The sequence below is a fragment of the Jaculus jaculus genome, chromosome 5 (genome assembly GCF_020740685.1).
Source record: "Jaculus jaculus isolate mJacJac1 chromosome 5, mJacJac1.mat.Y.cur, whole genome shotgun sequence".
Classification (NCBI taxonomy): domain Eukaryota; kingdom Metazoa; phylum Chordata; class Mammalia; order Rodentia; family Dipodidae; genus Jaculus; species Jaculus jaculus.
In genome coordinates, this window is record NC_059106.1 from 52231192 (window position 1) to 52256982 (window position 25791).

At 47.9% G+C, this 25791-nt stretch overlaps 1 protein-coding gene across 6 annotated transcripts in view; it reads right to left on the reverse strand.

Annotated features, from left to right (window-relative positions):
* Positions 1-25685, reverse strand: part of Emc1 (ER membrane protein complex subunit 1) — a 29713-nt gene extending 4028 nt beyond the window's left edge. The window contains exons 1-21 of one of the 6 annotated variants that reach the window (XM_045150796.1): positions 25536-25685; positions 22143-22267; positions 20535-20600; positions 19291-19384; positions 17748-17876; positions 16300-16426; positions 15629-15778; positions 15122-15289; positions 14203-14274; positions 13824-13883; positions 12503-12625; positions 11480-11576; positions 11260-11382; positions 10713-10721; positions 9522-9721; positions 9234-9383; positions 7598-7759; positions 6358-6477; positions 2214-2351; positions 1248-1421; positions 337-547 (exon numbers count right to left, since the gene is read on the reverse strand). In XM_045150796.1, the coding sequence (XP_045006731.1) occupies positions 337-547; positions 1248-1421; positions 2214-2351; positions 6358-6477; positions 7598-7759; positions 9234-9383; positions 9522-9721; positions 10713-10721; positions 11260-11382; positions 11480-11576; positions 12503-12625; positions 13824-13883; positions 14203-14274; positions 15122-15289; positions 15629-15778; positions 16300-16426; positions 17748-17876; positions 19291-19384; positions 20535-20600; positions 22143-22267; positions 25536-25630 (2593 nt within the window). In that variant the 5' untranslated portion in view covers positions 25631-25685. Of the gene's footprint in view, positions 1-336; positions 548-1247; positions 1422-2213; positions 2352-6357; positions 6478-7597; positions 7760-9233; positions 9384-9521; positions 9722-10712; positions 10722-11259; positions 11383-11479; positions 11577-12502; positions 12626-13823; positions 13887-14202; positions 14275-15121; positions 15290-15628; positions 15779-16299; positions 16427-17747; positions 17877-19290; positions 19385-20534; positions 20694-22142; positions 22268-25535 lie in introns of all 6 variants that reach the window. The other 5 variants (XM_004657581.2, XM_045150798.1, XM_045150797.1 and 2 more) reach the window with 5 other exon arrangements.
* Positions 25686-25791: the final 106 nt, after the last annotated feature.

Consider the following 25791-nt stretch of genomic DNA (forward strand, 5'->3'; position numbering starts at 1 on the left):
GTCAGCCTGTGCTAGAGTGAGAGACCTTACCTCAAAAAAAAAAAAAAAAAAAAAATTATATGTATATTTTTCATAAGAGTAATATCAGAAAAGGATTTTTCTGAGCCAGGTAAAAACACAGAAGGGAAGCAGCTGGTGAGAAGCGAGGACAAAGTGGGAAGCAGCCATCTTTACAGCAGGCAAAGCTGAGCTAAGGAAATAAAGAGAGAGGCCTCCTCCCCAACCCTCCCTTGCAGGTAGCCAGACCATTTTGAGAGCAATGCACCTCCAGTCTGTCTTTCAGTGTGGCTGGCCAAAGGAACCCAGTCACCCCAGAAATCTCCCCCTGACACTCACTGAGCAGGTGACGGCTGGTGATGCCCCGTTCAGTGATGGTGGCTTCCATGGCACTGATGGAGGAAGGGAAGATGTAGGACTGCTGGAGGACCTGGGGCAGCTGTGGACGGTCCAGGGAGCTGAAGGCAGTGGCATTGTACTGCTCTGTGCCCTCGTAGAGCTCCAGGGCAGTCAGCTCATTTCGCCGAGCCTTGGAATTCCAGTACTGGTACTGCAGGGAGAGGGCAGGGCTCAGGGATGGTGCTGGCTCACAGCAAAGGGGAGCCCACACTACAGGCACCACACACCACTGCGGATCCAGACAGGAAAACTCCCAATAGGCATCCTAGTTTCCTCCCTTGCTCCAAGCGAACTCTCACATAGTTTTGTAGGCTGTCCAAAGTTCTCCACATGATACAGGCACTGCCAATGTTCACAGAAAGCATAAAAACAGCAGCCTCCAGGTGCTTCCAAGGTGCCAGGCACTGCTCAAGCCTAGCCCAGAGGTGACTATTGTTATTTCTGTTTCACTGACAATGCAACCCCAAGAGACCACAGGACGAGCTCAGGGAGTGGTAGTAATGGAATTGATCACAGGCCCATTCTCTATCGAGACCCTATGCTTCTGTCTAGGGGTTATGATCTAATAAAACCACAAAGCAGGGCTTGGAAGGTGGCTTAGCAGCTGAAGTGCTTGCCTACAAAGCCAAAGGACCCGGGTTCAGTTCCCCAGGATCCATGTAAGCCGGATGCACAAGGTAGTACATGCGTCTGGGTTTGTATGCAGCAGCAGAAGGCCCTGGCATGCCCACTTTCTCTCCCCCCAATAAATAAATAAATATAATTTACAAGCCACACAAAGCAGCAGCTGGGTCTCTGGAGAAGATTTACGACATAAGAGACCACCTGAGCTGCCTCATGGGTCTTCTTACCACCACCCAGTTCTCTGAGTGCACAATGTGGACAGGACCCTTGGCCTTCTTCTGCACAGAGGAGTGGATGATACGGCCAGTAACGCCGTCGATGAGGAAGATGCCGACAAAGGTGCGCTCATGGTGCACATCTGTGCTCTCTGTCACCACAGCTAGCAGGTTGGGATTCAGGCTCTGTGAAGAGAAACCAGGAGACACCTCATGTGCTTGGTTCTACGGTAAGCCTGGGTCCTACGACCCATGTGGAGGTGAGGAGCCTGGCTTTCCTATGTAGAGTTTTCTCAACTCGACACCTGCTTTGCGTCTGCTAGGGCTTGGGAGCCACATCAGGTAGGTGCCTTGCATTTCCCTCAGTCCCTACAACAACCTTGCGAAGTGGCCATTACAACGTCCCCTTGGCAGATAAGGAGGCATCTGCTCAAGTCAGGGCTGGCACATGGCAACCTGAGACATGCCCTGGTTCTGGTCCAGACCTAAGAAATCACTCCTGCACCTTCTTCCCACTCAGCACCGCCCACTCCTAACTGTAGAGGAACGCACTGGTTCTCAGCTTTCAGTCCTAGTAATAACATATGACACAGGTGATCAGGCCCTTCTGAAAAAAAAAAAAAAAAATGGGGGGGAGGTTATGCTAGGGAGATAGCTCAGTGGTTAAAGGTGCTTGCTTGCAAAAGCCTGCTGACCAGGGTTCAACCCAACTTCAAATCCCCAGTGCCCATGTAAAGCCATACGCACTAAGTGGCAAATACATCTGGAGTGTTACAGCAGCAAGAGGCCCAGGCATGCCTATTCTCTCTCCTTCCGCGCATGCGCACGCACACACACACTTCACAAACCATATATCAAGAGTCAAAGGTAATAAATGACTTATTCAAACTCATAAACGTACCAAGTCCTAGCACTAGAATTGAAACCCAAGCTTCCTGACTCTAGAGCCTTGATGGGTGTTGGGCTGGGGTGTCATACCTTGTACAGCACACTGCGGTCCCCCATCACTCTGCCCTGGGAATGGACGTGCTCGCTGCTGCGTTTCCCCTTCACCTTGACAATCCGCTGTACTTCAGGAGGAATGGTCAGCTCCCAGCTCAGTTCGGTGGTTAGATCCTAGGGCAGGGTGAGAGCATTTGCTACTGGGAGGCACATGCAGGCAGGCCTGAGGCAGCTGCAGGTGACATGTAATGCAGTTTGGTGCCTAAGACCTCTGTGCTGGAAGGAACATGATCAGAATGCCTTGCACACAGTAAAGCTGAGGCCTGAGAAGTCTGAAGGAAGGAAAGGACACTTAGCAGTACCCCACTGACACCAAGGAAGAAGTAGGTAAGGAAAACTTATCAGTCATTGACAAAGCCTGGGAACCTCAGATTCCCATGTATAAGGGCCAACAGGGAATTACTAAACGAGCAGATGCCACAATCAGACAAAACCAATGTCCACTAACTTACTGTTGAATAAATCATTATACAAAAGGCTGCGATAGAGCACTTGCCTAGTATGTACAAGGTCCTGGGTTCCGGCCCTAACACAGGAAAAACAAACGAAAAGATCCTTCTTGCTTGGTTTGTTCTAAGTGTGTGTGTGTGATGCATATGTATGAACATGGCATGCATGAGGAGGCCAGAGGACAAACCACCTAAGGTGTTGGTCCTTGCTGTCTACCTTGAAAAGGGTCTCTCTGTTGCCACTGTGCATGCCAGGCTAGGTGGCCTGTGTGCTTCAGGGACTGTCCTGGCATTGCCTCCCATTTCAGCAGAAGTGCACTGGGATCACAGATGCTTGGACTATGCATAGCTTTACATCAGTTCTGGAGACCCAAACTCGGGCTGTCAGGCTTGTGCAAGAAGCATCTTGCTCAATAAGACATGTCCCCAGTCATTTTTTGTTTGTTTGTTTGTTTTTTTTGTGTTTTTTTTTCGAGGTAGGGTCCCACTCTGGCTCAGGCTGACCTGGAATTCACTATGTAGTCTCTTGGTGGCCTCAAACTCTCGGCGATCCTCCTACCTCTGCCTCCCGAGTGCTGGGATTAAAGGCGTGTGCCACCACGCCCGGCCCCAGTCATTTTTTGAGACAGGGTCTCCCTCTGTAAGGTTATCTCCCTAGAATTTATTATGTAATCCAGGCTGTTCTCAAACTCACAGCAATCCTCCTGCAATAACTGCACAAATGCTGGGATTAGAGGTGTGAGCCATCATGCCTAGCTAACCTTATACATCCACAGCATGGTATCACGTGGAGCCCTGGTTGGAGAAGTGACTGGAAGATGGCACAAAGCCTTGCTGGGTGCCAGCGTTGCTCTGCTCTCTGGTCTGATGGACTATGCACAGCGTATTCCTTTCATGAAGGTTCACTGAGCCTCATGATGTATGGATGTTGCACTTTGACTTTAGGAAAAAGATGGGGTTCTAAACAAAATAATAAGGCAGAAAATAAGTAAATAAATATAGGTCAATTCCCCTGAGTGAGACATAGATGTGTATGCACACAGCCGTGGCCAAGACATTGCACATGCACAGAAAAGGTGGGGGGACAGCTGGGGACGGGGCTGCACAACTCTGTCCATGTCTTGTTTGGGAACCTGTGGAGCAATGATGATGGGTTAGTCTAGTTAAAGCTGCTACTAACAGCAGGTCTTGTTTGCAAGCTGCCTCTGAAAACCTTGGGATTCACTAACGCATCTCCAGAGAGTACAGCCACCAAGGGAGGAGTCAAGTGGTAAATGTAGCTGGCAGCTGGACCGAAGCCTGCCAGGTCTTATGTCCCACAGAAAGTGTTACCTCCCATCCCCCTTGGTCACTGCTGGCTAAGCTGACATCCTCAGGGCTCCACTGATTCATGACATCCACACCCACTTTACTCCCCTCTACCTACAAAGAACTGTCTTTTCCAAGGTGTATTTTTTGGAATGTGGAAAGTAATTTTTCTTCACCCATGAGATAAAAGATATGTTTTCTGGAAGAGATGGCTTCACAGTTAAGGCACTTGCCTGTGAAGCCTGAGAGCCCAGATTCGATTGCTCAGAACCTACATAAGCCAGATGCCCATGGCGGGGCGTGCATGTGTCTAGAGTTTGTTTGCAGTGTCTAAAGGCAATGGGGCACCCATTTAGAATTTCTTTTTCTTTTGCCCTTTTTTTGGGGGGAGGGGGGGTTCTAGGTAGGGTTTCACTCTAGCCCAGGCTGAGCTGGAATTCACTATGAAGTCTCAGGGTGGTCTTAAACTCACAGAAATCCTCCTACCTCTGCCTCCCAAGTTCCTTTGCCTTTATGGTAAAGATTAGCTGGTACTGAAAAATCAGCATGAGCCAGGTGTGGTGATATACATGCCTTCAATCCCAGCACTTGAGAGGCAGAGGACTGCCGTAGGTTTGAGGCCACCCTGAGACTATGTAGTAAATTCTAGGTCAGCCTGGGCTAGAGTGAGACCCTACTTCAAGAAAAAAAAAACAAACTTCAGGATGGGATGGAGAGATGGCTCAGTGAGTGGTTAAAGGACTTGACTTGCCTACAAAGCCTGATGGCCCACTTTTGATACCCTAGTTCCCACACAAAACTAGGTGTGCAAAGTGACACTTCAAATTAACTCTAGATGCACAACCATTCTCTCTCTCTCTCTCTCTCTCTCTGCTTGCAAATAAAAATAATTAAAAAACAAAAAATTCAGGACACGGCTTGCATTTTCAGAACAATGGTGGCTCTAACTCAGTTACTTGCCAAGTAACTGACCTGTTTCAACTCACTGACTCTTCGCAGCAGCCTGCTGAGGTAAGATCCTGCTGTGATTAACACAAACTGCCCTTCACAGGCTCATGTGATAGAGGTTTGCTCGGTACAGGCAGGTAACACATTCTGGAAGGCGTTAAGACTTTAGGAGGTAGGGTCTGCTGTAGGAAGTTGGTCACGGGAGCACATCTTCAGGTGTTCTGCCTTGCCCTGGCCCCTTCCTGTTGGCTCTTCTCCATTTTCCAGCTGCCGTGGGATGAGTAGCCTATATTGCCACACATTCCAAGCTAGGAAATTCAGCCTCACCTCAGGCCAAAAGATCATGGAGTGGTTCAAAACCATGATCTAAAATAAATCTTTATAAATTGTTTCTCTCAGTTACTTATCAAAGTGATGAAAAGCTAACTGCGTGTGTCACTGTCATCTTAGTCTGCAGACAAGAAACCACCAGAGGGCAAAAGATGATGTGCTTTCAGGCAACAAAGTGATTAAGTGATGAAACTAAATTACAAATGCAGGCAGCCAGGCCCAAGCTGCTAGCCTCCATTTGACCTGACCTTTCAATAGATTGTGTGTGTGTGTGTGTGTGTGTGTGCGCGCGCGCGCAGGTGGGGTGGGGGGCCGGGGCAGAGCAGGGTATAACTCTATCCCAGGCTGGCCTCAAACTCACAACAATCCTCCAATGTAAGCATCCCAAGTGGTGGGATTAAAGGTATGAGCTACCACGCCTGACTTTAATGGCTTTTTTAAATGTTTTGTTTTCTGGTGCTGGGACTGAACCCAGGGCCTTCCACATGCTAGGCAAATGCTAAATCCTCAAGCCTTCCCAGTGTGTCCTAAAGGACAGGAGGGCAGGGCTCTCTCGTGACCAGACACTACAAAATCTTTCCTCCACACAGTCCTGCTAACAAGGCCAAGCCCATCCCGAGGTGAAGCTCAAGACCAGTGTGTATTGTTACTGGCAAAAGCTGGGCTGAAGTATTTCAGGATCAAAGCCAATGATCCACTACTGGAAATAAAATCAAAACACATGTTCTGCCAGAGGACGGTCAATAATATCACCTTTGTAAAATGTACAACTGATTACTCAACCCCCTGTTGTGCCTCCTAGCCTCAGAATAGTGTAACACAGCCCTTTCCTGGGCTGTAGAAAAGGAATGTGGAATACACAGTCCGTGAGATCCGACTCTGTTCACCAGGCACTGTTCCATCTGCCTCAACCAGAGCCCTCTCCACACATAGCAGCTGCTGAGCACCATGAACAAATGACTGCCTTTGACTCAGTCATCAGAGTTACGCTGGTCACAGTTTACAGGAGGAGAAGCATGGTTCCCTCCTTAGGAAAGAGCCCTATCACACCTACAAAGGGTTCTGCCAGGGCGCCTCATCCTTACCTTTCGAAGCCGATATCCACTGAGCCGTCCCTGCTCTGCATCCACCAGGTAGAAGAAGATGGAAGGGGCAAGCTCATGAAGCTGTCGCAAAACATTCCGGGTGGCTGGAAAAGGAGTTACCTGAAAAAACCCAGACAGCCCAGGAGAAGAGTTAATCTTGAAGCCCCACTTCCCGAAAGCCATTACTGCTGACCCAGGGAAGAAAGCCTTAAGTACAAAGCAGCAAATCTTAAAAGAACCAGAGTCTATAGAACTAGATTTAAGGCTTAAATAGAGCTTGGTTAAGAGCCTGAATATATGCTGGGCATAGTGGCACGTGCCTGTGATCCTAGCGCTTGGCAGACTGAGGAAAGAGGGCTGCCATGAGTTAGAGGCCAGCTACACAGTGAGTTCTATGACAGCCTGGCTACGAAGTCACACCCTTGCTTTTTTTCCCTCTCCCTCTCTCTCTCTCTCTCTCTTTTAAGTTTTTCAGGGTAGGGTTTCACTGTAGCCCAGGCTGACTTGGAATTCACTATGTAGTCTCAGGGTGGCCTTGAACTCATGACAATCCTCCTACCTCTGCCTCCCAAGTGCCAAGATTAAAGATGTGTGCCAGGGCTGAAGAGATGGCTTAGCGGTTAAGTGCTTGCCTGTGAAGCCTAATGACCCAGGTTCGAGGCTCGGTTCCCCAGGTCCCATGTTAGCCAGATGCACAAGGGGGCACACCGCGTCTGGAGTTCGTTTGCAGAGGCTGGAAGCCCTGGCACGCCCATTCTCTCTCTCTTCCTCTATCTGTCTTTCTCTCTGTGTCTGTCACTCTCAAATAAATAAATAAAAAAATTAAAAAAAAAAAAGATGTGTGCCACCATGATGCCCAACTTGGACCCTCTTTTGAGAAAAAAAAAGAAAGAAAAGGAAAGACAAAAAGGAAGAAAAAAGTTAATTACAAATAAATAAATTTGAAAAGACACAAAAGTAGGAGGGGATGGGAACTTGTTGGGAAGAAGGCTCAGCAGGCGTGTAGGGTGAATAGGATCAAGCTACATCATATATATGTACGAAATAGTCAAAAAAAATAAAACAATTTTTAAATGTCATTACAAAAAGCAAAACCGGAGCACTCACATGGGCAGCAAGTGCAGCCATGTTACTGAAGATGACTGGAGATCAAACACGTGCTGAGTGCAGATAGCTGTCTCTGCTCCACGCATGTGACACCCACCCCACAAAGGTCTCCCTCCCCACCAAGACAAAGTACCTTGTACTCATCATCAATCAACAGCAAGACCTTGGCGTAGTCTTGATCCATGACTGGAAGAAGCAAGGACTGCAAGATGGGGCGCTTTAGCACTGGGGGAGTGCCCTGACTCCACTTGCCAAAAATGGGGTTGAACACATACAGAGAACTCATTCCTGTTTCCTGAAATGAACAGCAAACTGTCAGACTCCAACACACAAAGAAGGTAAATCCTACAGGAAAACCCGCGACATTGAGGAATCAACACTACCACAAAGAACTCTCAAGTCTTTAATTTCTACGTGGAAAGTAAGTTCTTGGCTGAAGGCAGATGGTCACACAGGCTAATATGCAAAGCAAAAAGGGTAACTACCTCTAGATCCAAAGCTAACTAAGAACTGGACATGCTAATGATCAATCAAAAAGTCGGGGCTGAGGAGATGGCTAAGTGGTTAAAGGCACTTGCTTGCAAAGCCTACCAGCCCAGGCTCAATTCCCCAGCATCCACATTAAAGACAAATGCACAAGGCGACACATGCATCTGAAGTTCATTTACACCTGCAAGAGGCCTTGATGTACTTATTCTCTCTCTCTTCTCTCTTCCTGGCCCCCCCCCTTTCTATGCTTGCAAATAAATTAATAATTTTTTTTTAAAGTTGGCTGTAGAGATGGCTTAGCAGTTAAGGTGCTTTCCTTCAAAGCCTAAAGACCCAGGTTCAATTCCCCAGTACCTATATAAACCAGATGCACAAGGTAGCACATGCATCTGGAGTTCATTTGCAGTGGCTGGAGGCCCTGGTGCACCCATTTTCTCTATCTGCCTCTTCCTGTCTCTCTCTTTCCCAAATAATTAATTGAATATTTATTTATTACAGAGTGGGCAAGTCAGGGCCTCTAGCCACTGCAATCAAACTCCAGACAAATACACCACCATTTGCATTTGGCGTACACAGGTTTTAGGAAATCGAACCTGGGTCCTTAGGCTTTACAAGCAAATGCCTTAACTGTTAAGCCATCTCTCCAACCCTAATTACATTTTTTTTTTTTAAAAGCCAGGTGTGTGGCACATGCCTTTAATCCCAGCACTTGGGAGGCAGAGGTATAGGAGGATTGCAATGAGTTAGAGGCCACTCTGAGACTACATAGTAAATTCCAGATCAGCTTGGGCTACAGTGAGACCCTACCTTGAAAAACCAAAAGAAAAAAAGTGTTTTTTGAAAGTCAAGGGAGGGCTAGGAGTGTGACTCAGTAGATCCCTTGCCTATCATGCCTGAGGCCTGTGCAATCCTGCCATTGCCAGTACAGAAAAGTGCCTATGAAGCCTCCTCTCATAGTACAGATAGCATGGATCCATAAAAACCCTTTCCAATATTAGTGGCAGAGATATGAATGGCTTAGGGTCTTGCCGCTCCTCAGAGAAAGAAAAGAGCCCCTCAGCTACCACGTACAGCTTCACTGGGAAGCGTGCTGCCTGAAAGCGAACGTTTTCTAGTTTCACATCAGTCTGGATAGATCCTCCACCCAGGCAAGAAACTGGTAGAAACCAGAGTGCAAACCCCGGAATGTTCCTCCTGGACTCTCACAGAACCACCAAAAGTCTGAGAGAAATTTAAATTGCAAAACACTAGAGGAGCCACACCACTCTGGCTGACCTCACCTTGTCCTTCACCAGCAGTGTGCACTGAGGGGGGTGGGGGAAGTGAGCAGTGGTTCTCTGGACCATCAGCTTAAAGGAAGAGTCTGGCTTGACGTTGGGCAGGTACTGTTTCCACAGGATGGTGCCAGAGCTGCTTTCGATGCCAAAGAGCTGCAAGATGAACAAATATTTGGCTCACCACTAGAAAGAGAAGCCAAAGAACTGATTCTACTCTTGCTAACTGCATCCACCTCAACCCTTCGTCAAAGCCTCTGGTGTCTCACCCGGCACTGGAGCTAACCCCCTCACCTTGCCTGAGGCTGTTACCATCACCATCATCTTTTGCAGGTTGAACTCATCTCTGGCCAAGGTGTCAATGTTGATTTCATTCTTAATCTGGCTTCGAGGCTTTCGGGCATCATAGAACATTTTCCAGAGGTGGGAAGTCCACGCCTGGAGCAGGATGAGCTGAGATGACAGGCGTTTCAGGAACATCCCCAGCAAGCCGTCTGGTGTCAGGGAAAGGTAAGGCCCTCCGAGTCAGATTAGGAGTCCCTCCAGGAGGAATGTGCCTTTCTCAGAGAACAACCTCATCCTGTCTCGAAAGGGCCTTGGCATCATTCACACTCTAGGCCACAAGTCCAAGGGGTGGTCTGTGTCAGATGCTGGCAGTCCCACACTCAGGTACGGCCATGCACAAGCTTCCAAAATCTCCTTACTTGGCTCTTACACTTTCACCTGCCTGTAATCTTGGGATAGGGAACTAAGAGGTCAAAGATCAGCCATGCAGGGTACAGCCATGCAGTGAGTACCTGTACCACAGTGCCACCCCAGTTGGCCAGGGGAAGGTATCTGGGTGCCACAACAAAGCCAGAGACGTGCGGGTATGGGAGCCCAGTAGGTAGGGGTGTGTGTACACGCAGGTGCAGGCGCGCACTCTCGTAAACAGTGCTTCCGTTTTCCTGTGTTTCATTCTACTTTGTCAAGTGTTTAGCCTGCTCTCAACATACTTCTTGCAACCCATTCCCATGACCATCATCCTCCTTGCCCCAACTCTAACTGTGAGGGCACCTCCCTTCAACTGGAGACAGGTGTACAAGGCAACAAAGTAACAGGTAAGGTCTCTGGAGTCTAGAAGGCCTGGATTAAAATCCCAGCTCCAGTCCCTAATGCCGTGTAACCTTTGTACCTCTGGTCCCTCATCCATAACTGTACCCCAGAGGCCTGCTACAAAGATCAGGCCTCATGATATATGTACAGGATTAAACATGATGCCTGGTATGAGGTGGTAAGTGTTCACTAACAGTGATGCCTTTTCTCATCTATTTTCTACCAATCCCTGCTCGAGGAAGAGAAGTGAGAGGCAGACAGGTCACAAGCAGAGAGTCCACACATACGCAGAGTGTGTCTCACTGATGCAAGTCAAGAAAGCAAATAACGAGCCAAAGGCTAGTCATGTGGGCAAGCATGGAGCAACAGGCAGCAAGACGCAGGATTTACCTTGAATCGCTGGGTCCAGGCAGCAGAAACAAACAGTAAAGTCAAGTTAATCCTTGGCTTAAGAAAAGGTGCAATACCTAGCAAGGTGCTAGGCCCAGAGTAGGCCCTCAATAGCTATCTGCTGAGTAGCTGGACAGATGGTGGAGGGGAGACTAAATCAGGGAAGAGTGATCCAAGTCCATCCAGGGCACTGGGTGTGTGGCTGGCTTCAGAGGACACAAAATTACTTCTATAATAAACACATCAACCCAATTGTGGCTCTCTAGGTATATGCAGTGCTGCTTTCTGGAAAATGAGTGGACAGTGCCTGATGTGGAGCCTGACAGCTTTCAGGTACTGGGGCAATGATAGCTAATGTTATACTAAGACTTTGTGAGACAGGATCTCTAGCCCAGGCTGACCTTTTAACTCATGGTGATCCTCTAACTCAGCCTCCCTGTGTTGGGATTAAAGGCATGAATCTTTCTTGCTTCAGAATCTTTCCCTACAGGGCCTCATAGTTCCCTCTTTCACGGAGTAAACCACAGAGCCTATGCTGGGAACCTACCTGCCTTCTTGCCAAATTCTCCTTCCAGTTCCGCCTGTGCCCCAGTCAGGGGGAGGTCCACCATCTCCAGGCACACCACTTCTGCCAGGGACTCTTCACGGCTCCACAACACCACCTTCCCGGCTACAGAAAGTCAGTTTGCAAAAGCTTAACCTGCCTCGTTGGCCCTCTGAAGAGACCCTTGTTCTGAAGTACAGATTGTGGAGCAAGGGGCACTTACCCAGCTGCTGAAGAAAGAGCTGCAGGTGGTCCTGCGTCTGCACCAAGGCCCGGTAGCCCACTGAGTCATCCTTCTTCAAGAACACCTGAATGTAGAGCTGTAAGACAGGCAGTCATTAAAAACTCAAACGTCTCACAGGGCACCAGGCCCCAAGGTTCTAAGGACTGGGAGTTGTCTGAGATCAGGTCACAGCATCACAGAATGTCCAAACAATACAACTATTATCTGCACACCACAAGAAAATGCATATTCTTTGGACCCAACACTGCAATGGTCCTAGACAATGCTGGCAAGTCCGTGGAGGAAGGTACCTGATGGTATCATCATCCTTCAATGCTCCAGTCTCATCCCACAAGACAAGCTGAAGGCCAGGACAGCGCTTTCCATTTTAAGGATAAAGAATCCACAGCTAAGAGGCCAAGGAGCACAACTCAATGTCCACAGAGATGCACAGGGTAGGGTGACAAGTGCAGGCTGGGAGTTAGACAGCCTTGAGTCTGGATTCCAGCAATATGTCTTACTACCTCTGTGACTGGACAGGGTACTGCATCTCGTGGGCCACAGGAGCATTCATAAACCAGGTTAATAACCAACAATTCATAAGACTCCAAGCCAGTTACAGCAATTAGCACACAGGCATGGTTCAGTGGTTAAGGCATTTGCCTGCGAAGCCTATGGATCCAGGTTCAACTCCCCAGAACCCATGTAAGGCAGATGCACAAGGTCACACATATGCACAAGATTGCACACATGTCTGGAGTTCGATTGCAGTGATTAGAGGCCCTGGTGTGCCAAGTCTCTCTCTCCTTCATTAAAACAAAACCAAAAAAGACAGAGCACAACACCTCATGCACGTTTATGGTTTGGCACAAGTAACACCAGTGCTTGCTATTATTTATGACCAGTCAGTGGTTCCAGAAGAACCAGAACCCGTTTTCAGAGAACCCTAATCCAGAGACCGCTCAGCCCTCAGGATACTGAAAAGTCTGCACACCAGTGCCTGAAGCCAAGGACATCACTCACCCGCTCAGGACGAGTGTCATTCTGCTCCAAGCTGAAAGAAATCGCAGTGTCCAGCAGCCGCCGACCTGTCTCCACCAAGTACAGGTTAATGGTGTAGGTCTGGTTGAAGCAAGAGAGTGAGTCCTATGGGCACAAACAGGATGGGTTGACAAATGAATTTCCCTAAGAGATGTCCAAGAATAGAGCAAATACATTCAAGGAGCCAGGCAGAAAGGGGAATATGATGTACAAAACAAAATAAGGAAGTTTAAAAAAAAAACACATAATTGAGACAGAAATAAGGGGCCAAGTAAATTACTAAGTATATACCTACTACATGTGTCTCAGGAGGAAGCAGAGTGCTCCCAGAGAAGCACAGTCATGGCAAGGAAAGCAAGGAGAGCAGGCGTGGTGGCACACGCCTTTAATCACAGCACTCAGGAGGGAGGATCACTGTGAGTTTAAAGCCACCCTGAAAAAAGCCAGGTATGGTGGTGCACACCTTTAATCCCAGCACTCGGGAGGCAGAAGTAGGAGGATCACTGTGAGTTCAAGGCCACCCTGAGACTCCAAAGTGAACTGCAGATCAGCTTGGACTAGAGTGAGACCCTACCCCGAAAAAAAAAAGCCACCCTGAGACTACATAATGAGTTCCAGGCCAACCTGGGCTAGAGCGAGACCCTATCTTGGAAAACTGGAGAGATAGCTTAGTTGTTAAGGTGTTTGTCTGCAAAGCCAAAGGACCCTGGTTCAATTCTCAGGTCCCATGTAAAAGCCAGATGCATAAGATGGTGCATGTGTGTTTGTGTGCAGTGGCTGGAGGCCTTGGCACACCCATTCTCTCTCTATCTGTCTCTCTGCTCTCTCTCAAATAAATAAATAAAATATTAACAAAAAAGAAAATCCAAAAAAACAGGGGGGAAGGAATTATGGATGATTGTCTATAATTATGGAAGGTGTCAATAATAATAATAATTTTTAAAAGCAGGAGAAGTACAGCAGCCACAGCCATCACCAAGACCTGTGCCCGCAGTCTGGGCCCCTCACTGCCACCTACTGCTCCAAGAGAACACCACTCAGCTCTCCGCACTGCAGGGATATGGGAAAAATAAGCCGAGGCCCAGAGAAGAAAGCACTGAGGAAAGTATTTGAGGGAATCTCCCTACTCACTCTGCCCTGAAAAGGGGCCAAGAGAAATACCATTACACTGACAGTTAAGTACCTGGACCCCCATCTACAGCTGGGAGACCAAGGAGACCTGCTAGCCTCAGCTGACCACAGATTATTCAGGTGGCCTCCCATGCCCTCAGGTCTGGCACACTGCCCAATGCTATACCCCTACCTGTGCACTAGACTTCTCTGAAAAGCTCCCCATGGACCCATCTTCGGTATTGCTAGGTTTCTGCTAGAAGAAAGAGAGGAACAAGAGAAAATTCACCCAAAGCATCACTTCCCATTCACTAAAATGAAGCACTGTGAAAGGGAAATCTCACTTCTCACCCCACTCACGAGCCTATGCACCCTTAAACAGTGCTGGGGAAAGTGAGCTTGAGGACGGAGGTGGGTAGAAAGCTGCACAGGTAGAGAGCTCATCGCGGAGCAGCCTCAAGCCCCACGTTCAGTCAGACAATTAAGTACACTGCAACTTCTATCTGTCAGGCTTCTAGGCAGAGACAAGGAAGCAAAACCCTCCTTGCTGGTTACTGCTCAACGGCACTCACCACCTCATTCCGACAGGTCATGACTGCAGCCACCGTCTTCTCCCCAGTGGTACCAAAGCTCACGAGGGCAGTCTGTGGGGAAAGTGAGGTGTCAAACTTCCAAATGGGGCCTGTGCTAGCTGGCAACCTTCCAGAGGGTCACATCTCCCATGAAGGACCCTAGGCCTTACATTTCAAGCAGGGGCCCTTAACTGCTCAGCCATCTTCCCAGTCCCTTGACTTTGGATTTCAAAGCTATTTTGAACTTTGGATGTGACAGCCAAGAAGGCCCCGGCAGCATCTGACAAACCCCTCCCTGCCTTCAGCACGGGCTCAGGCACATGCAGCTCCAAGCACCTACAGGGAGGCTCAAAGTGCCGTCCTCACTTGCCTATGGACTCTTTGTGCTTTTTTTTTGTTTCCGAGGTAGTCTCACTCTAGCTCAGGCTGACCTGGAATTCACTATATAGTTTCAGGGTGGCCTCCTCCTACCTCTGCCTCTCAAGTGCTGGGATTTAAGACGTGCACCACCACACCCGGCTCTTATGGACTCTTGAGGGATGAGACCACTTTACTCTAAGGATTCTCTGTAAGCCCAGGAGAAAGAGGGCTATATTTCCTGTGAGACTGTTCCCTGCAAACCACTGATGGGACAGTGCCATCAATCTTGAACCTGAGGAAAATGCCTTCAATTCAAAGGCATAGTACTCTCACCAGGCGTGGTGATACACACCATTAACCCCAGCACTTGGGAGGCCAAGGTAGGAGGATCACTGTGAGTTGGAGAGGCCAGCCTCTCCATAGTGAATTTCAGGTCAGCTTGGTCTACACAGTGAGACCCTGCCTCAGGAAAAAAAAAAAAAAAAAGGCCTAGTCACCAAGCTGCCTTGTCTTGGTGAGAGCCTGCCAGGTCCTAGCGCTCGGCGCGGCAGGAAGTTACCTGGGGGAAGTTCTTGAGCAGACTCAGAGTTCCGTGGTGGTAGTGCAGCAAAGCATAGTGGTTTGGGGACAACTGCAGGAAGAACTGGGCCCGAGAAGGATCCACTGGGTTGGGCTGGGTTGGCAGCACCCGGGGCTGGAATCCACTTCCAAATTCTAAGTCGAGAGACTGGAGGAGGCAAGAGGAAAAAAGATTAGGACAAGAAGCCAACCAATCCTGGCCGGTCCAGACTCAAAATCCTCTGCTCAGCTTCGTCAGGGAACATAACGAAACCAGGGCAAATGACTCTAGAAGCTCCCAATTCACCTTCCCCAAAGAGGAGAACAGCCCATTTCCTCTGAGTCCAGGTCAGCTGCAAGCTCAACTTCTCCCCACAGCTGCCAATTCAGGAAGGAAGCAGAAACCCCACCTAGGAAAGATCTCCCCAAAGAACCTGCCTGAGCTGTCACCAGCCCTCTAAACCCAGCAGGTGATGCCTCAGGCCAAGAGAAAGTTGCAGCCTCTCACCTGCAGGGGAATCTGCCGTAGTTCCCACTCGGTCTCCAGAGCCAAAGTGTGCAGGGAATGTGAGCTTGGGTCTGGGCACACGAGGACAGCCTCACCCACCACACCACAGGCTCCAGTGAGACGCTGCAACCATGGGGTGGAAACCCTGACCTGCAGGACAGACATGGGGTCAGGACTGTGAAGGCTCTTGACAGTGGTCCCTCTTAGCTTGTCAGGAGAATTGCTGCTGGGACCCCACAGGGGCTGCTACTCTCCAAGGTTCTAAAGGGGCTTTTCTTGTCCCCAGCCACCAGGCCCCTCACCAACTTCCTGAGCACCTCCAAAGGTGGAGAAAACTCGGAATTATTTTTTCTGGTCACTGGTAAAATGCACTAGGTAACTGTAAGAGACAAGTATTTAGACAAAGGTCTCCCAACCAAGTTTGTTACACGTGGTGTCTTCCTAGAAGATACCGACAGATTCTGACTTGATCCAGGTAACATTTTAGCCTCCCCAGAACAGCATTAGGTGCAAATACTTTAAATACAAGTCAACAACAATAAGCCAGCAGCAAGTCACCCAGTCAGGGGTGAATGGATCCTATACCTGCCCAGCCAATGTCACTGACCCCAGAGCAAAGGCTCCCCTTCTCTACACACCATGAGGCTCCCCCAGCCAAATGCCCTCCATACCTGCTGAACAATCTCTCCATCCTCCACATTAAACTTGACAATGTTCACATGGCTGAAGGGAACGATGCCAAGAGCCCACACCATCCCAGAGCCATAGGAATACACCATCTGGTAGTGAATGCTGTCACTAAGGGATGACAGGACAGGGCACCAGCTTTACCTTCGGACCAGAGCTTTCCGTACTATTACCAAAAAATATGTAACAAAACAAGCTGCCAGTTTTTTTGTTTGTTTGGTTGGTTGATTTTTCAAGGAAAGGTCTCACTCTAGCTCAAGATGACCTGGAATTTAAAATGTAGTCTCAGGGTGTCCTCAAACTCATGGTGATCCTCCTACCTCTGCCTCCCGAGTGCTGGGATTAAAGGCGTGCGCCACCACGGCTGGCAAGCTGCCAGTCCTTAACCAGATGTCACAAGCTTTAGTTTCTGCTTTTGAGTTTCTCCTTTTTCAATGCTTAGGACCTTACACATGCTAGACAAGTGTTCTACCACTGAACCATCCTTCTAGCCTTGCTTTTGTCTTGAATTTGAACTACTTGTCAACATTTGGAACTGAGATCATAAACACAGATCAGATTTCCAGTTTTTCTTAAGTTAGAGATGTGGCAATGCTGGGTCTATCTACATGGAAGTAGGGCACACATTGGCCCTTTAGACGTAGGCTAAGCACACGGCAGTTCTGTGCAGTTTCCCAAAGGCTGTTTTTGTTTTTTGTTTAAAACAGGGTATGGCTAGGTAGCTCAATCTGGCCTCAGTCCTGGTATCTATCCTCTTACTTCAGCCTCCCAGATGCTAGAATTAGAGGTGTCTATCACTAGGCCTAGCTATAAATTTTCCTTTTTTTGCTTTCCTTGGTGGTTGTACGGATCCAACCCAGGGCTTTGTGCATACTACAGCCAAGCTCTCTACCACTGCACTATATTCCCAGGCCTAGGAATCTGGACTTTTAATCCCTGCTCCAAATTCTCTGGAATGGCCCCACGCAGTCTAAGCCAACCCTTGGTCTGCCTTCCCTTGTGTCCCCTGCTCCTTCCTGGCTTCCATGCTTCTGAGCATAGGACTTCTAGAAATCACCTCAAGCCTCACTCAGTCTCACCCTGGGCTTTCCTTGAGTTGTTCCACCTCTTAACATGGATGAAAAATTAGAACTAATGTGAAGTAAAGTCACAAAGCCCAAAGCAACACACCCTGAGCAAGTGAGCGGCTCCTGTGCGCCACCAGCCCTGGTGCTCAATGGCTCCAGGCAACCTCAGTGAGTTTTCTCCTCCCTGCAAAGGACACTCAGACACAGCCTTTGTATTCAGGCGCACGTGCAGCAAGGGCACCACCCCACATATGATGCCACCAAAAGGGCACCTGGCCACTCACATGCTACAGGACCATCAGGACAAGGAGAAGGCTGGGGGAAAAGGGACAAAGTAGCTCTCACCGGAGAGAGGATGGCCCTACCTTTCAGGGAGATGTTCCACCCACTTCAGGTGCCCACTGGAGAGGTGATGGAGTGCAAGGGCAGTCTTCTTCAGGACGGCGACGTACCTCACTGACTCCTGCAGGCCAACCAGCCCCAGTGCCTGGAAACTGCACACAAGTGTGGGTGAGGGCCTCCGGCTAGAGCAGGCAGCCCCCACCACTGCTGCTGAGGCTTGCTGGGTCAGAAGACAGACCGTGGGCCCACACCACCTGGATCCCAATGATGGCTCTACATTGCAGCAACTCCACCACATGACTCTCCTGAGCCCACAAGGTCCTGAGGGTTGTTTCTTCCTTCCCCTAGGACATCATACCAGCCGGGCCAACCCTGGATGCCCCCAACAGGCAATGCTTTCATTATTAGGCTGTGGCCTACCTCCCTACTTGGGCACCACCTTGATTTACAGGCTGTCTCACATTACAGAAGTGTTCTCATTACCTGGAATCCACTAAGAGTTTACCAAACAAATTCCTGTCATAAGATGTGTAAGCTAATGTCAACCACCCTGTAACATGTTTTTATTTTTTAAAATACTTTATTTGTGTGAGAGAGAAACAGATAGAGAGAATAGGCACTCTAGGGCCTCTAGCCACTGCAAATGAACTCCAGACATACATGCCACCTTGTGCATCTGGCTTTATGTGGTACTGGGGAACTGAACGTGGGTCCTTAGGCTTTACAGGCAAGTGCCTTAACTGCTGAGCTGTCGCTCCAGCCCCCAGACACCCATTCTGGATGTGCTTGTGATTAAAGAACACATGTGCTTACTGGGGCAACATCTACTGAATGCTCATTAGATGTAGGGTTCAGTGCTAGGCATAGGAGTTGCTCTTGTACTTGAATGTCTTTGTAGTACCCAATGGAGAGAAGATAGAGTGTGAGAGTAGTCTTCAGGACCGTGACTCCTAAGCCCAGGTTCAAATCCCTGGTGCCCAGACACACAGAGTGGCACCTGCATCTGGCATTCATTTGCAAGGGAAAGAGAATTTGGCATGCCCTTTCTCTTTCTCTCTCAAATAAATAAAAGAAAAAGAATGGGCACCTATGGTGGTTTGAATAGAATAGATGGCCCCCAATATACTCAGTTTGTTTTTTTGTAGTTTGCATCTGCTGGCTACCTGGCTGGAGGCAATGTCACTGGGTGGATCTTAAGTTGTGGTGATGGGTTTCTGATTTCAATCTAAAGATATGCAAAGTGTGCCTAGCTGGAGTTCCTGAAGCGTGCTGTGGCTTTTGACCTTTAGACTTGTACTTCTCTCTCTCTGCTTGGTCCTGTGAAGGCAGGCCAGCTTCTTCTGCCATTTATGGAACTTCCCCTGGATCTGTAAGCTTCAATAAATCCCTTCCTCCGTAACTGTGCCTGGTCTGAAAGTTCATCTCAGTGAACCTGAAACTGTCTGTTACAGCACCTCAGACCCATTGCCTCTTCAGTGGGCTCTGCGGAAAACGCCAAAAGACCTGGAGTTACTGTCCATACAGAGCTATGCTCCACCCAGACATGAAACATGGCTGCTTTCCTACCTGCCACTGTCCAAGGTTATCTCCCAGTTCAGGCCCCCGATGTTAGTCTCCCAAGAACGCATGAGGCGGCCTCCATTGGACACAGTGATTGCATCTGGAAGAGAAATGCATTAAGAGAGGATGGTGGTAACCAGGTATGGTGGTGCCCACCTGCAATCTCAACACTTGGAAGCCAAAGTTGGGAGGACTGCCATGAATTTGAGGCCAACCTGGTCTATAGAGCAAGTTCCAGATCAGCTGTCTCCAACAACAGCACAACTCATCAAACCAGGGCTGGAGAGATGACTCAGCAGTTAAGGTACTTGCCCTTAAAGCTTAATGACCAGAGTTCAACTCCCCACGACCCATGTAAGCCAGATGCACAAAATGGCACATGTATCTAGAGTTCATTTTCAGTGCACTAGGGGCTCTATGCACATGCTCACACACGCTCTGTGTGTGTGTGTGTGTGTCTGCCCCTCTCTCTCTCTCTCTCTCTCTCTGCATCTCTCTGCTTATAAATATTTTTTTTTAATTTGGGCATAGTGGCACATGCCCTTAATCCCAGCACTCAGGAGGCAGAGGTAGGATTTCTACCCTACCTTGAAAAACCAAATTAAATAAATAATAGTAAGATTAAAAAAAAAAAAAATCTTGCCAAGTGAGCATTTCTAATTATGGGCTCTACTCTGCTTTGCTTTTCATTACTCTCTCAATGTCACTGCTTGTTATAGAACTGTTTAAGTTGTTTTTTATCATCTTACTTAATTTTGGTAGGTCATGTGTGTCCAGCAACTAATCCATTTCCTTCACACTTTCAAGTGTTTTGGAATAAGTTTTCAAAGTATTCCCCAATGATCCTGTGGATTTCATTGGAATTTGTTAGAACAACCCCCTTTTCGTTTCTAACTGTATTATTTGGATCTTCTTTCTTTTTGACTTAATTTAGCTAGGAACTTATAAATCTTGCTACTCTTGTATTTTGGTAAGATATAATACACAGTTTTGATTCTTTCTTGTATGTTAAGAAAAAAATCTTGCCAAGCCAAAACAAAAAGGTATGGAAGTTGCCTCCAAGTGTTCATGAGCAACAGAAACAGCCCCACCATCAGTGTATGTTTGCAGATACCTAGCACTCTTTCAACTTATGAAAGCAAACATTCTAAGCCCTTCTCCTTTACCCATCAGACCTTATACTATGCAAGGAGCCAAAGAACAGGAGAGGTGGGCTGATCCCACAGCGCAGACCTGCAGCCTCTGCTTACCCTGTCCATGGAGAAGCATGGCGTCCACAGCTCCTTCTGCTGTGCCCTTGTCCACATGGCGCCACACTGAGGGACAGGAAAGTCAGACATTCCTATCAATGACCATGAGCCAAGGAGACCAGGGGGTTCTGAGGTCTTCATTCACACAGCATTATCCAACTTTAACAAGAAAGAGAATAGGAGGACCACTAAATGGCCATGATCTTGTCCCACTAACTACGTCATGAGGCAAGAAGGGTTCAGAAGACAACACTGTCTCCTGAGGCCTTTCCACCTCCAGTTCCCATTACCACCCCCACTAAAAAGAAAATGACAAGATCAACAAACTCTATCTGACTCATAGAAAGACAGGGATTGGGATAGAAAGATGGCTTTGCACTTAAGGCACTTGCCTGAGAAGCCTAAGGACCCAGGTTCGGCTCCCCAGAACCCACATAAGCCAGATGCACAAGGTAACGCATGCACACGCATCTGGAGTTCAACTGCAGTAGCTAGAGGCCCTGGTGTGTTAATTGTCTCTCATAAATAAAATATATAAATAAAAAGATTTTTTAAAAAGAAAGATATGGATTACATATTCTATTCCCACAATCTTCGTTACTAAAAAAAAGGGGTGGGGGCTAAAGAGATGGCTTAAAAGTTAAGTGCTTGTCTATGAAGCCTAAGAATCCCGGTTCGAGGCTCGATTCCCCAGGACCCACATTAGCCAGATGCACAAGGGGGCACACATATCTAGAGTTCGTTTGCAGTGGCTGAAGGCCCTGGCGCACCCATTCATTCTCCTCTCTCTCTCTCTCCCTCTCTCTCATAAATAAACAAAAAAATTTTTAAAACCAGTATATTCAATTCCTATATATTTACACTCCTCAAAAAAAAAAAAAAAAAAACTGGGCTGGAGAGATGGCTTAGCGGTTAAGCGCTCGCCTGTGAAGCCTATGGACCCCGGTTCGAGGCTCGGTTCCCCAGGTCCCACGTTAGCCAGATGCACAAGGGGGCGCACGCGTCTGGAGTTCGTTTGCAGAGGCTGGAAGCCCTGGCGCGCCCATTCTCTCTCTCTCCCTCTATCTGTCTTTCTCTCTGTGTCTGTCACTCTCAAATAAATAAATATAAAATGAACAAAAAAATATTTAAAAAAACAAAAAAAACTGAGCACGGTGGTACATGACTTTCATCCCAGAATTCAGGAATTCAAGGCTAGCCTGAGACTACACAGTGAATTCTAGGTCAGCCTGGGCTAGAGCAGGACCCTACCTTGAATAAAAAAATTGATAATCCAACTTGACATTTAATACATGTTGAATAAATCCTAGCCAAAACAATCTAGGCAGGAGAAGTGACTTAAGGGGAGTCATCCAAGCCCTATGTCAGAACAGAATGATATACTTTTGCAACAGCCTCTCATTTAAGGGTGCTCAACTGCCTGCAAAGGCCAGATGTACAAATATATATATCTTCAAAGGACAAGACTAGGGAAAAAGCAATTAAGAAAGGCATTTTTCTAGCCAACACATTTACTCAGAAACTAACCAAGCAAGCCATAGGCCACTCAGATTAACTACAGTCAGCATTCTCACCCTCAAGCCCCCCAAATTCATGCAGCTCACTCACAGATCTCCCCAGTACGAGAATTTAAAGCCGCAATCACATTCTTCTCTGTGGCCACAACCAGTTTCTTGGATCCAGGGGAAAATTCCAAGGAGGCAAATTTGAGCTTCCCAACATACTGCTGTCTCCTGAGGAAAAGTACAGGGGGACATCAGGGCAAAGTCATCACTGGGAAAAACAGATAAATAAATAAATAATAAACAAGCTGGGTTTGGTGACTAATATCTATGATCCCAGCACTCATGAAGTTGAGGAAGGCAGATAATCACAAGTTCAAGGCCAGCCTGCGCAACATACTGAGTTCAGGTCTGTGTGCTACAGAGTAAGACCCTATTAGAAAGAGGAGAGGAGATGAGAAAAGGAAAAAACAGTGGTGTGGGAAATGACTTAGCTGTTAAAGGAGCGTGCTTGCAAAGCCTGCTAGCTAGGGCTCAACTGCCCAGCCACCCACATGAAGCCAGATATAAAAAGTGATGCAAGTATCCAGTGTTCATTTCCAGTGACAAGACTCCATGACGCACCCATGCACACACACATGTATGTTCAAATAAATAAACTGAAAACAAACAAAAAAGCAAAAAGAAAGACAAACCTTTGGGTTCTCACCATCTCATCTCCCTTGCCACATAAAAGAAGTATGTGCTAATGAACACAGCTGATCAAAAGCAAGATTTCTACGTAATGCACTCAGAAGCAAAGGGAACAGAATTGCCTTTGAATAGATGAGAAATACTAACAGTCTTCTAGTTAAACATAAAGCATATTTACTCAGATAAGTGACACCCCAAAGAGTCCCTGGCATAAATCCCACTCACTAGAACAGAGGTACAGTTTTCTCTCTACACTGACTTCTGTGTTGGGGGATATTAGCTACTGATTGAACCCAGGCTCTCACACATGCTGAAGCCCTTGCATTTACTGAAAGACTCAGGACTCAGCTGACACATACATTATTTCCCCTGTGGCCACTGAATGATCTCACAAAGTATATAAGACAAATGTTATGATCCCTATTTTAGAGTTGAAAAAAAAACCCAAAGTCCAGAAAGGTTAAGAAATGACTGTTAGGAGCTGGAGAGGTAGCTTAGCGATTGAGGCACTTGGCTGTGAAGCCTAGGGATCCAGGTTCGATTCCTCAGTACCCAAGTAAGCCAGATGCACAAGGTGGCACATACATCTAGAATTTGTTTGCAGTGGCTAGAGGCCACCCTGAGACTACATAGTGAGTTCCAGGTCAGCCTGAGCTAGTGAAACCCTACCTTGAAAACACAAAAGAAAAAAAATGGAGCTGGAAGATTGTCCCGGCTCTATGGCTCCCAACAGAAGATGGCTTAGTGGTTAAGGTGCTTGCCTGCAAAGCCAAAGGACCCAGGTTTGATTCTCCACAACCCACATAAGCCAGATGCATACGGTAGCACATGTGTCTAGAGTTTGTCTGCAGTGGCTAAAGGCCCTGGCGCACATGCACTCTCTCTAAGAAAGAAAATAAAAAATAGCACAAGAGGTGGTGGAAAGAATGTAAGAGCCAAAGGAAGGGTAGGACTCCTTACAATGTGCTCCCTCCAGACATAAAATGGCCTGGATATTCATGACCTCATAGTGCCTGACACTACCTACACAAGACCATCATAAGAGGAGGAAACGATCATGACATCAAAATAAAAGAGAGACTGATTGAGATGGAGAGGGGATATGATGGAGAATGGAATCTCAAAGGGAAAGTGGGGGGAGGGAGGGTATTACCATGGGATATTTTTTTGTAATCATGGAAAATGTTAATAAAAATTGAGAAAAAAAAAGAAAAGAAAAAAATAAAGCCAGGCATGGTGGCACACGCCTTTAATCACAACACTTGGACAGAGTTAGGAGGATCAGATCACCAAAAGTTCAAGGCCACCCTGAGACTACATAGTGAATTCTAGGTCATCGGGCTAGAGCAAGACCCTACCTCAAAAATAAATATAAAAACTGGAAAAGAAAAAAAGAAATGACTGTTAGAACTAGCACCCAAAACAAAGAACTGCCTATAAATCCCATTCTCTTGGTTCTTTTTGTGTTTGTTTTCAAGGTAGGGTCTCATTCTACCCCAGGCTGGCCTGAAATTCACTATGTAGTCTCAGAGTGACCTGGAACTCACAGTGATTCTCCTACCTCTGCCTCCCAAATGCTGGGATTAAAAGTATGCACCACCATGCCCCATGCCTTCTCTTTAAAAAAAAAAAAATTATTTACTTATTTGCAAGCAGAGAGAGATGGGAGGAAGAATGGGCACACCAGGGCCTCCAGCCACTGTAAACCGACTCCAGATGCATGTGGCACTTTGTGCATCTGGCTTTACATGGATACTGGGTAATCGAACTAGGGCAAAGTAGGGTCGTTAAGCTGTTGCAGGCACCTTAACCACTGAGGCATCTGTCCAGGCCCTGTTCTTTCTTTCTTTCTTTCTTTCTTTCTTTCTCTTTCTCTTTCTCTTTCCCTCCCTCCCTCCCCCTCCTTCCCTCCCTCCCTCCCCCTCCCTCCCTCCCTCCCTCCCTCCCTCCCTCTCTCTCTCCCTCTCTCTCTCTCTCTCTCTCTCTCTCTCTCTCTCTCTCTCTCGTGTGTGTGTTGTTTTGATTTTTGTTGTTGTTTGAGGTAGGCTCTCTTTCTAGCTCAGGCTCATCTGTAACTCATTCTGTAGTCAGGCTGGCCCCGAACTCACGGAGATCCTTCTACCTCTGTTTCCCAAGTGCTGGGCTTAAAGACGTGCACCACCACTCCCGGCTCATTTATTCTCTTTTAAAATACCCTGTTTCTGTCGCGTGCAATGGTATATCACGTTCCCAAAATCATATAACCCTTAAGTGGCCAAATTTGTCATTCAACTAGAAGAATCCCACTTCAGGGCCTTAAGGAAGAAGTGAGTGAATGAATGTGTGGCACCTCCGGGCTGATGACAGAGAAGGCCGGCTGAGCCTCACAGGAAGGGGGGAGAAAGAGGACTCGGTTTAGGATTTGAGCTCCTGTTCACAAGCGAACTAAGCGAGGCGCCCAGTACCTCCAAGAGGAATGACAGTTCGCTGAGGGCTGGCGACCTTGGACACCTAACGAGATCATAAAACTGACAGTCACAGAAATGGAACCTGCTGGTGGAGGAAGGAAATCCGAGACCTCTGAGCATGTCTGGATGGGCGTGCAATGTGCACGGTCACATAAGGCCCTCACTAGAAGAGTCCTCCCGCGCTTGACTTAATGCTCCTCGGCCAACGTCATAAAAACTCTTAGTTTCTGAACTGGGGACCCCCAACGCCTTCAACTCTGCACGGTGCGGGAAGTCCCATCCTGCTCCTCTTAACACGTGGAAGACGGACGTTGGGAAAACAGCCACCTAGTTCCCGAACGAGCCTCAGACGTACGCACCAGTCAAACTTGCCCACTTGGTCTTCATAGACCGCAGCTGCAGGGAAGAGCAACGTCGCCCAGAGCAGGAAGCGGGAAGCCACAGCCGCCGCCATGGTGGGAGCCCAGGCCCCGCCCACGGCAGGACCGGCATGCACCGGGACCGCAAGCTCCGCCCACGGCAGGACCGCAAGCTCCGCCCCCGGAAGCATAGAGGTGGGAGCCGCGCGCCGGGGCTCAGGATTCAGAAGCCGCCGGGGTGACGGAGAAAAGCCGT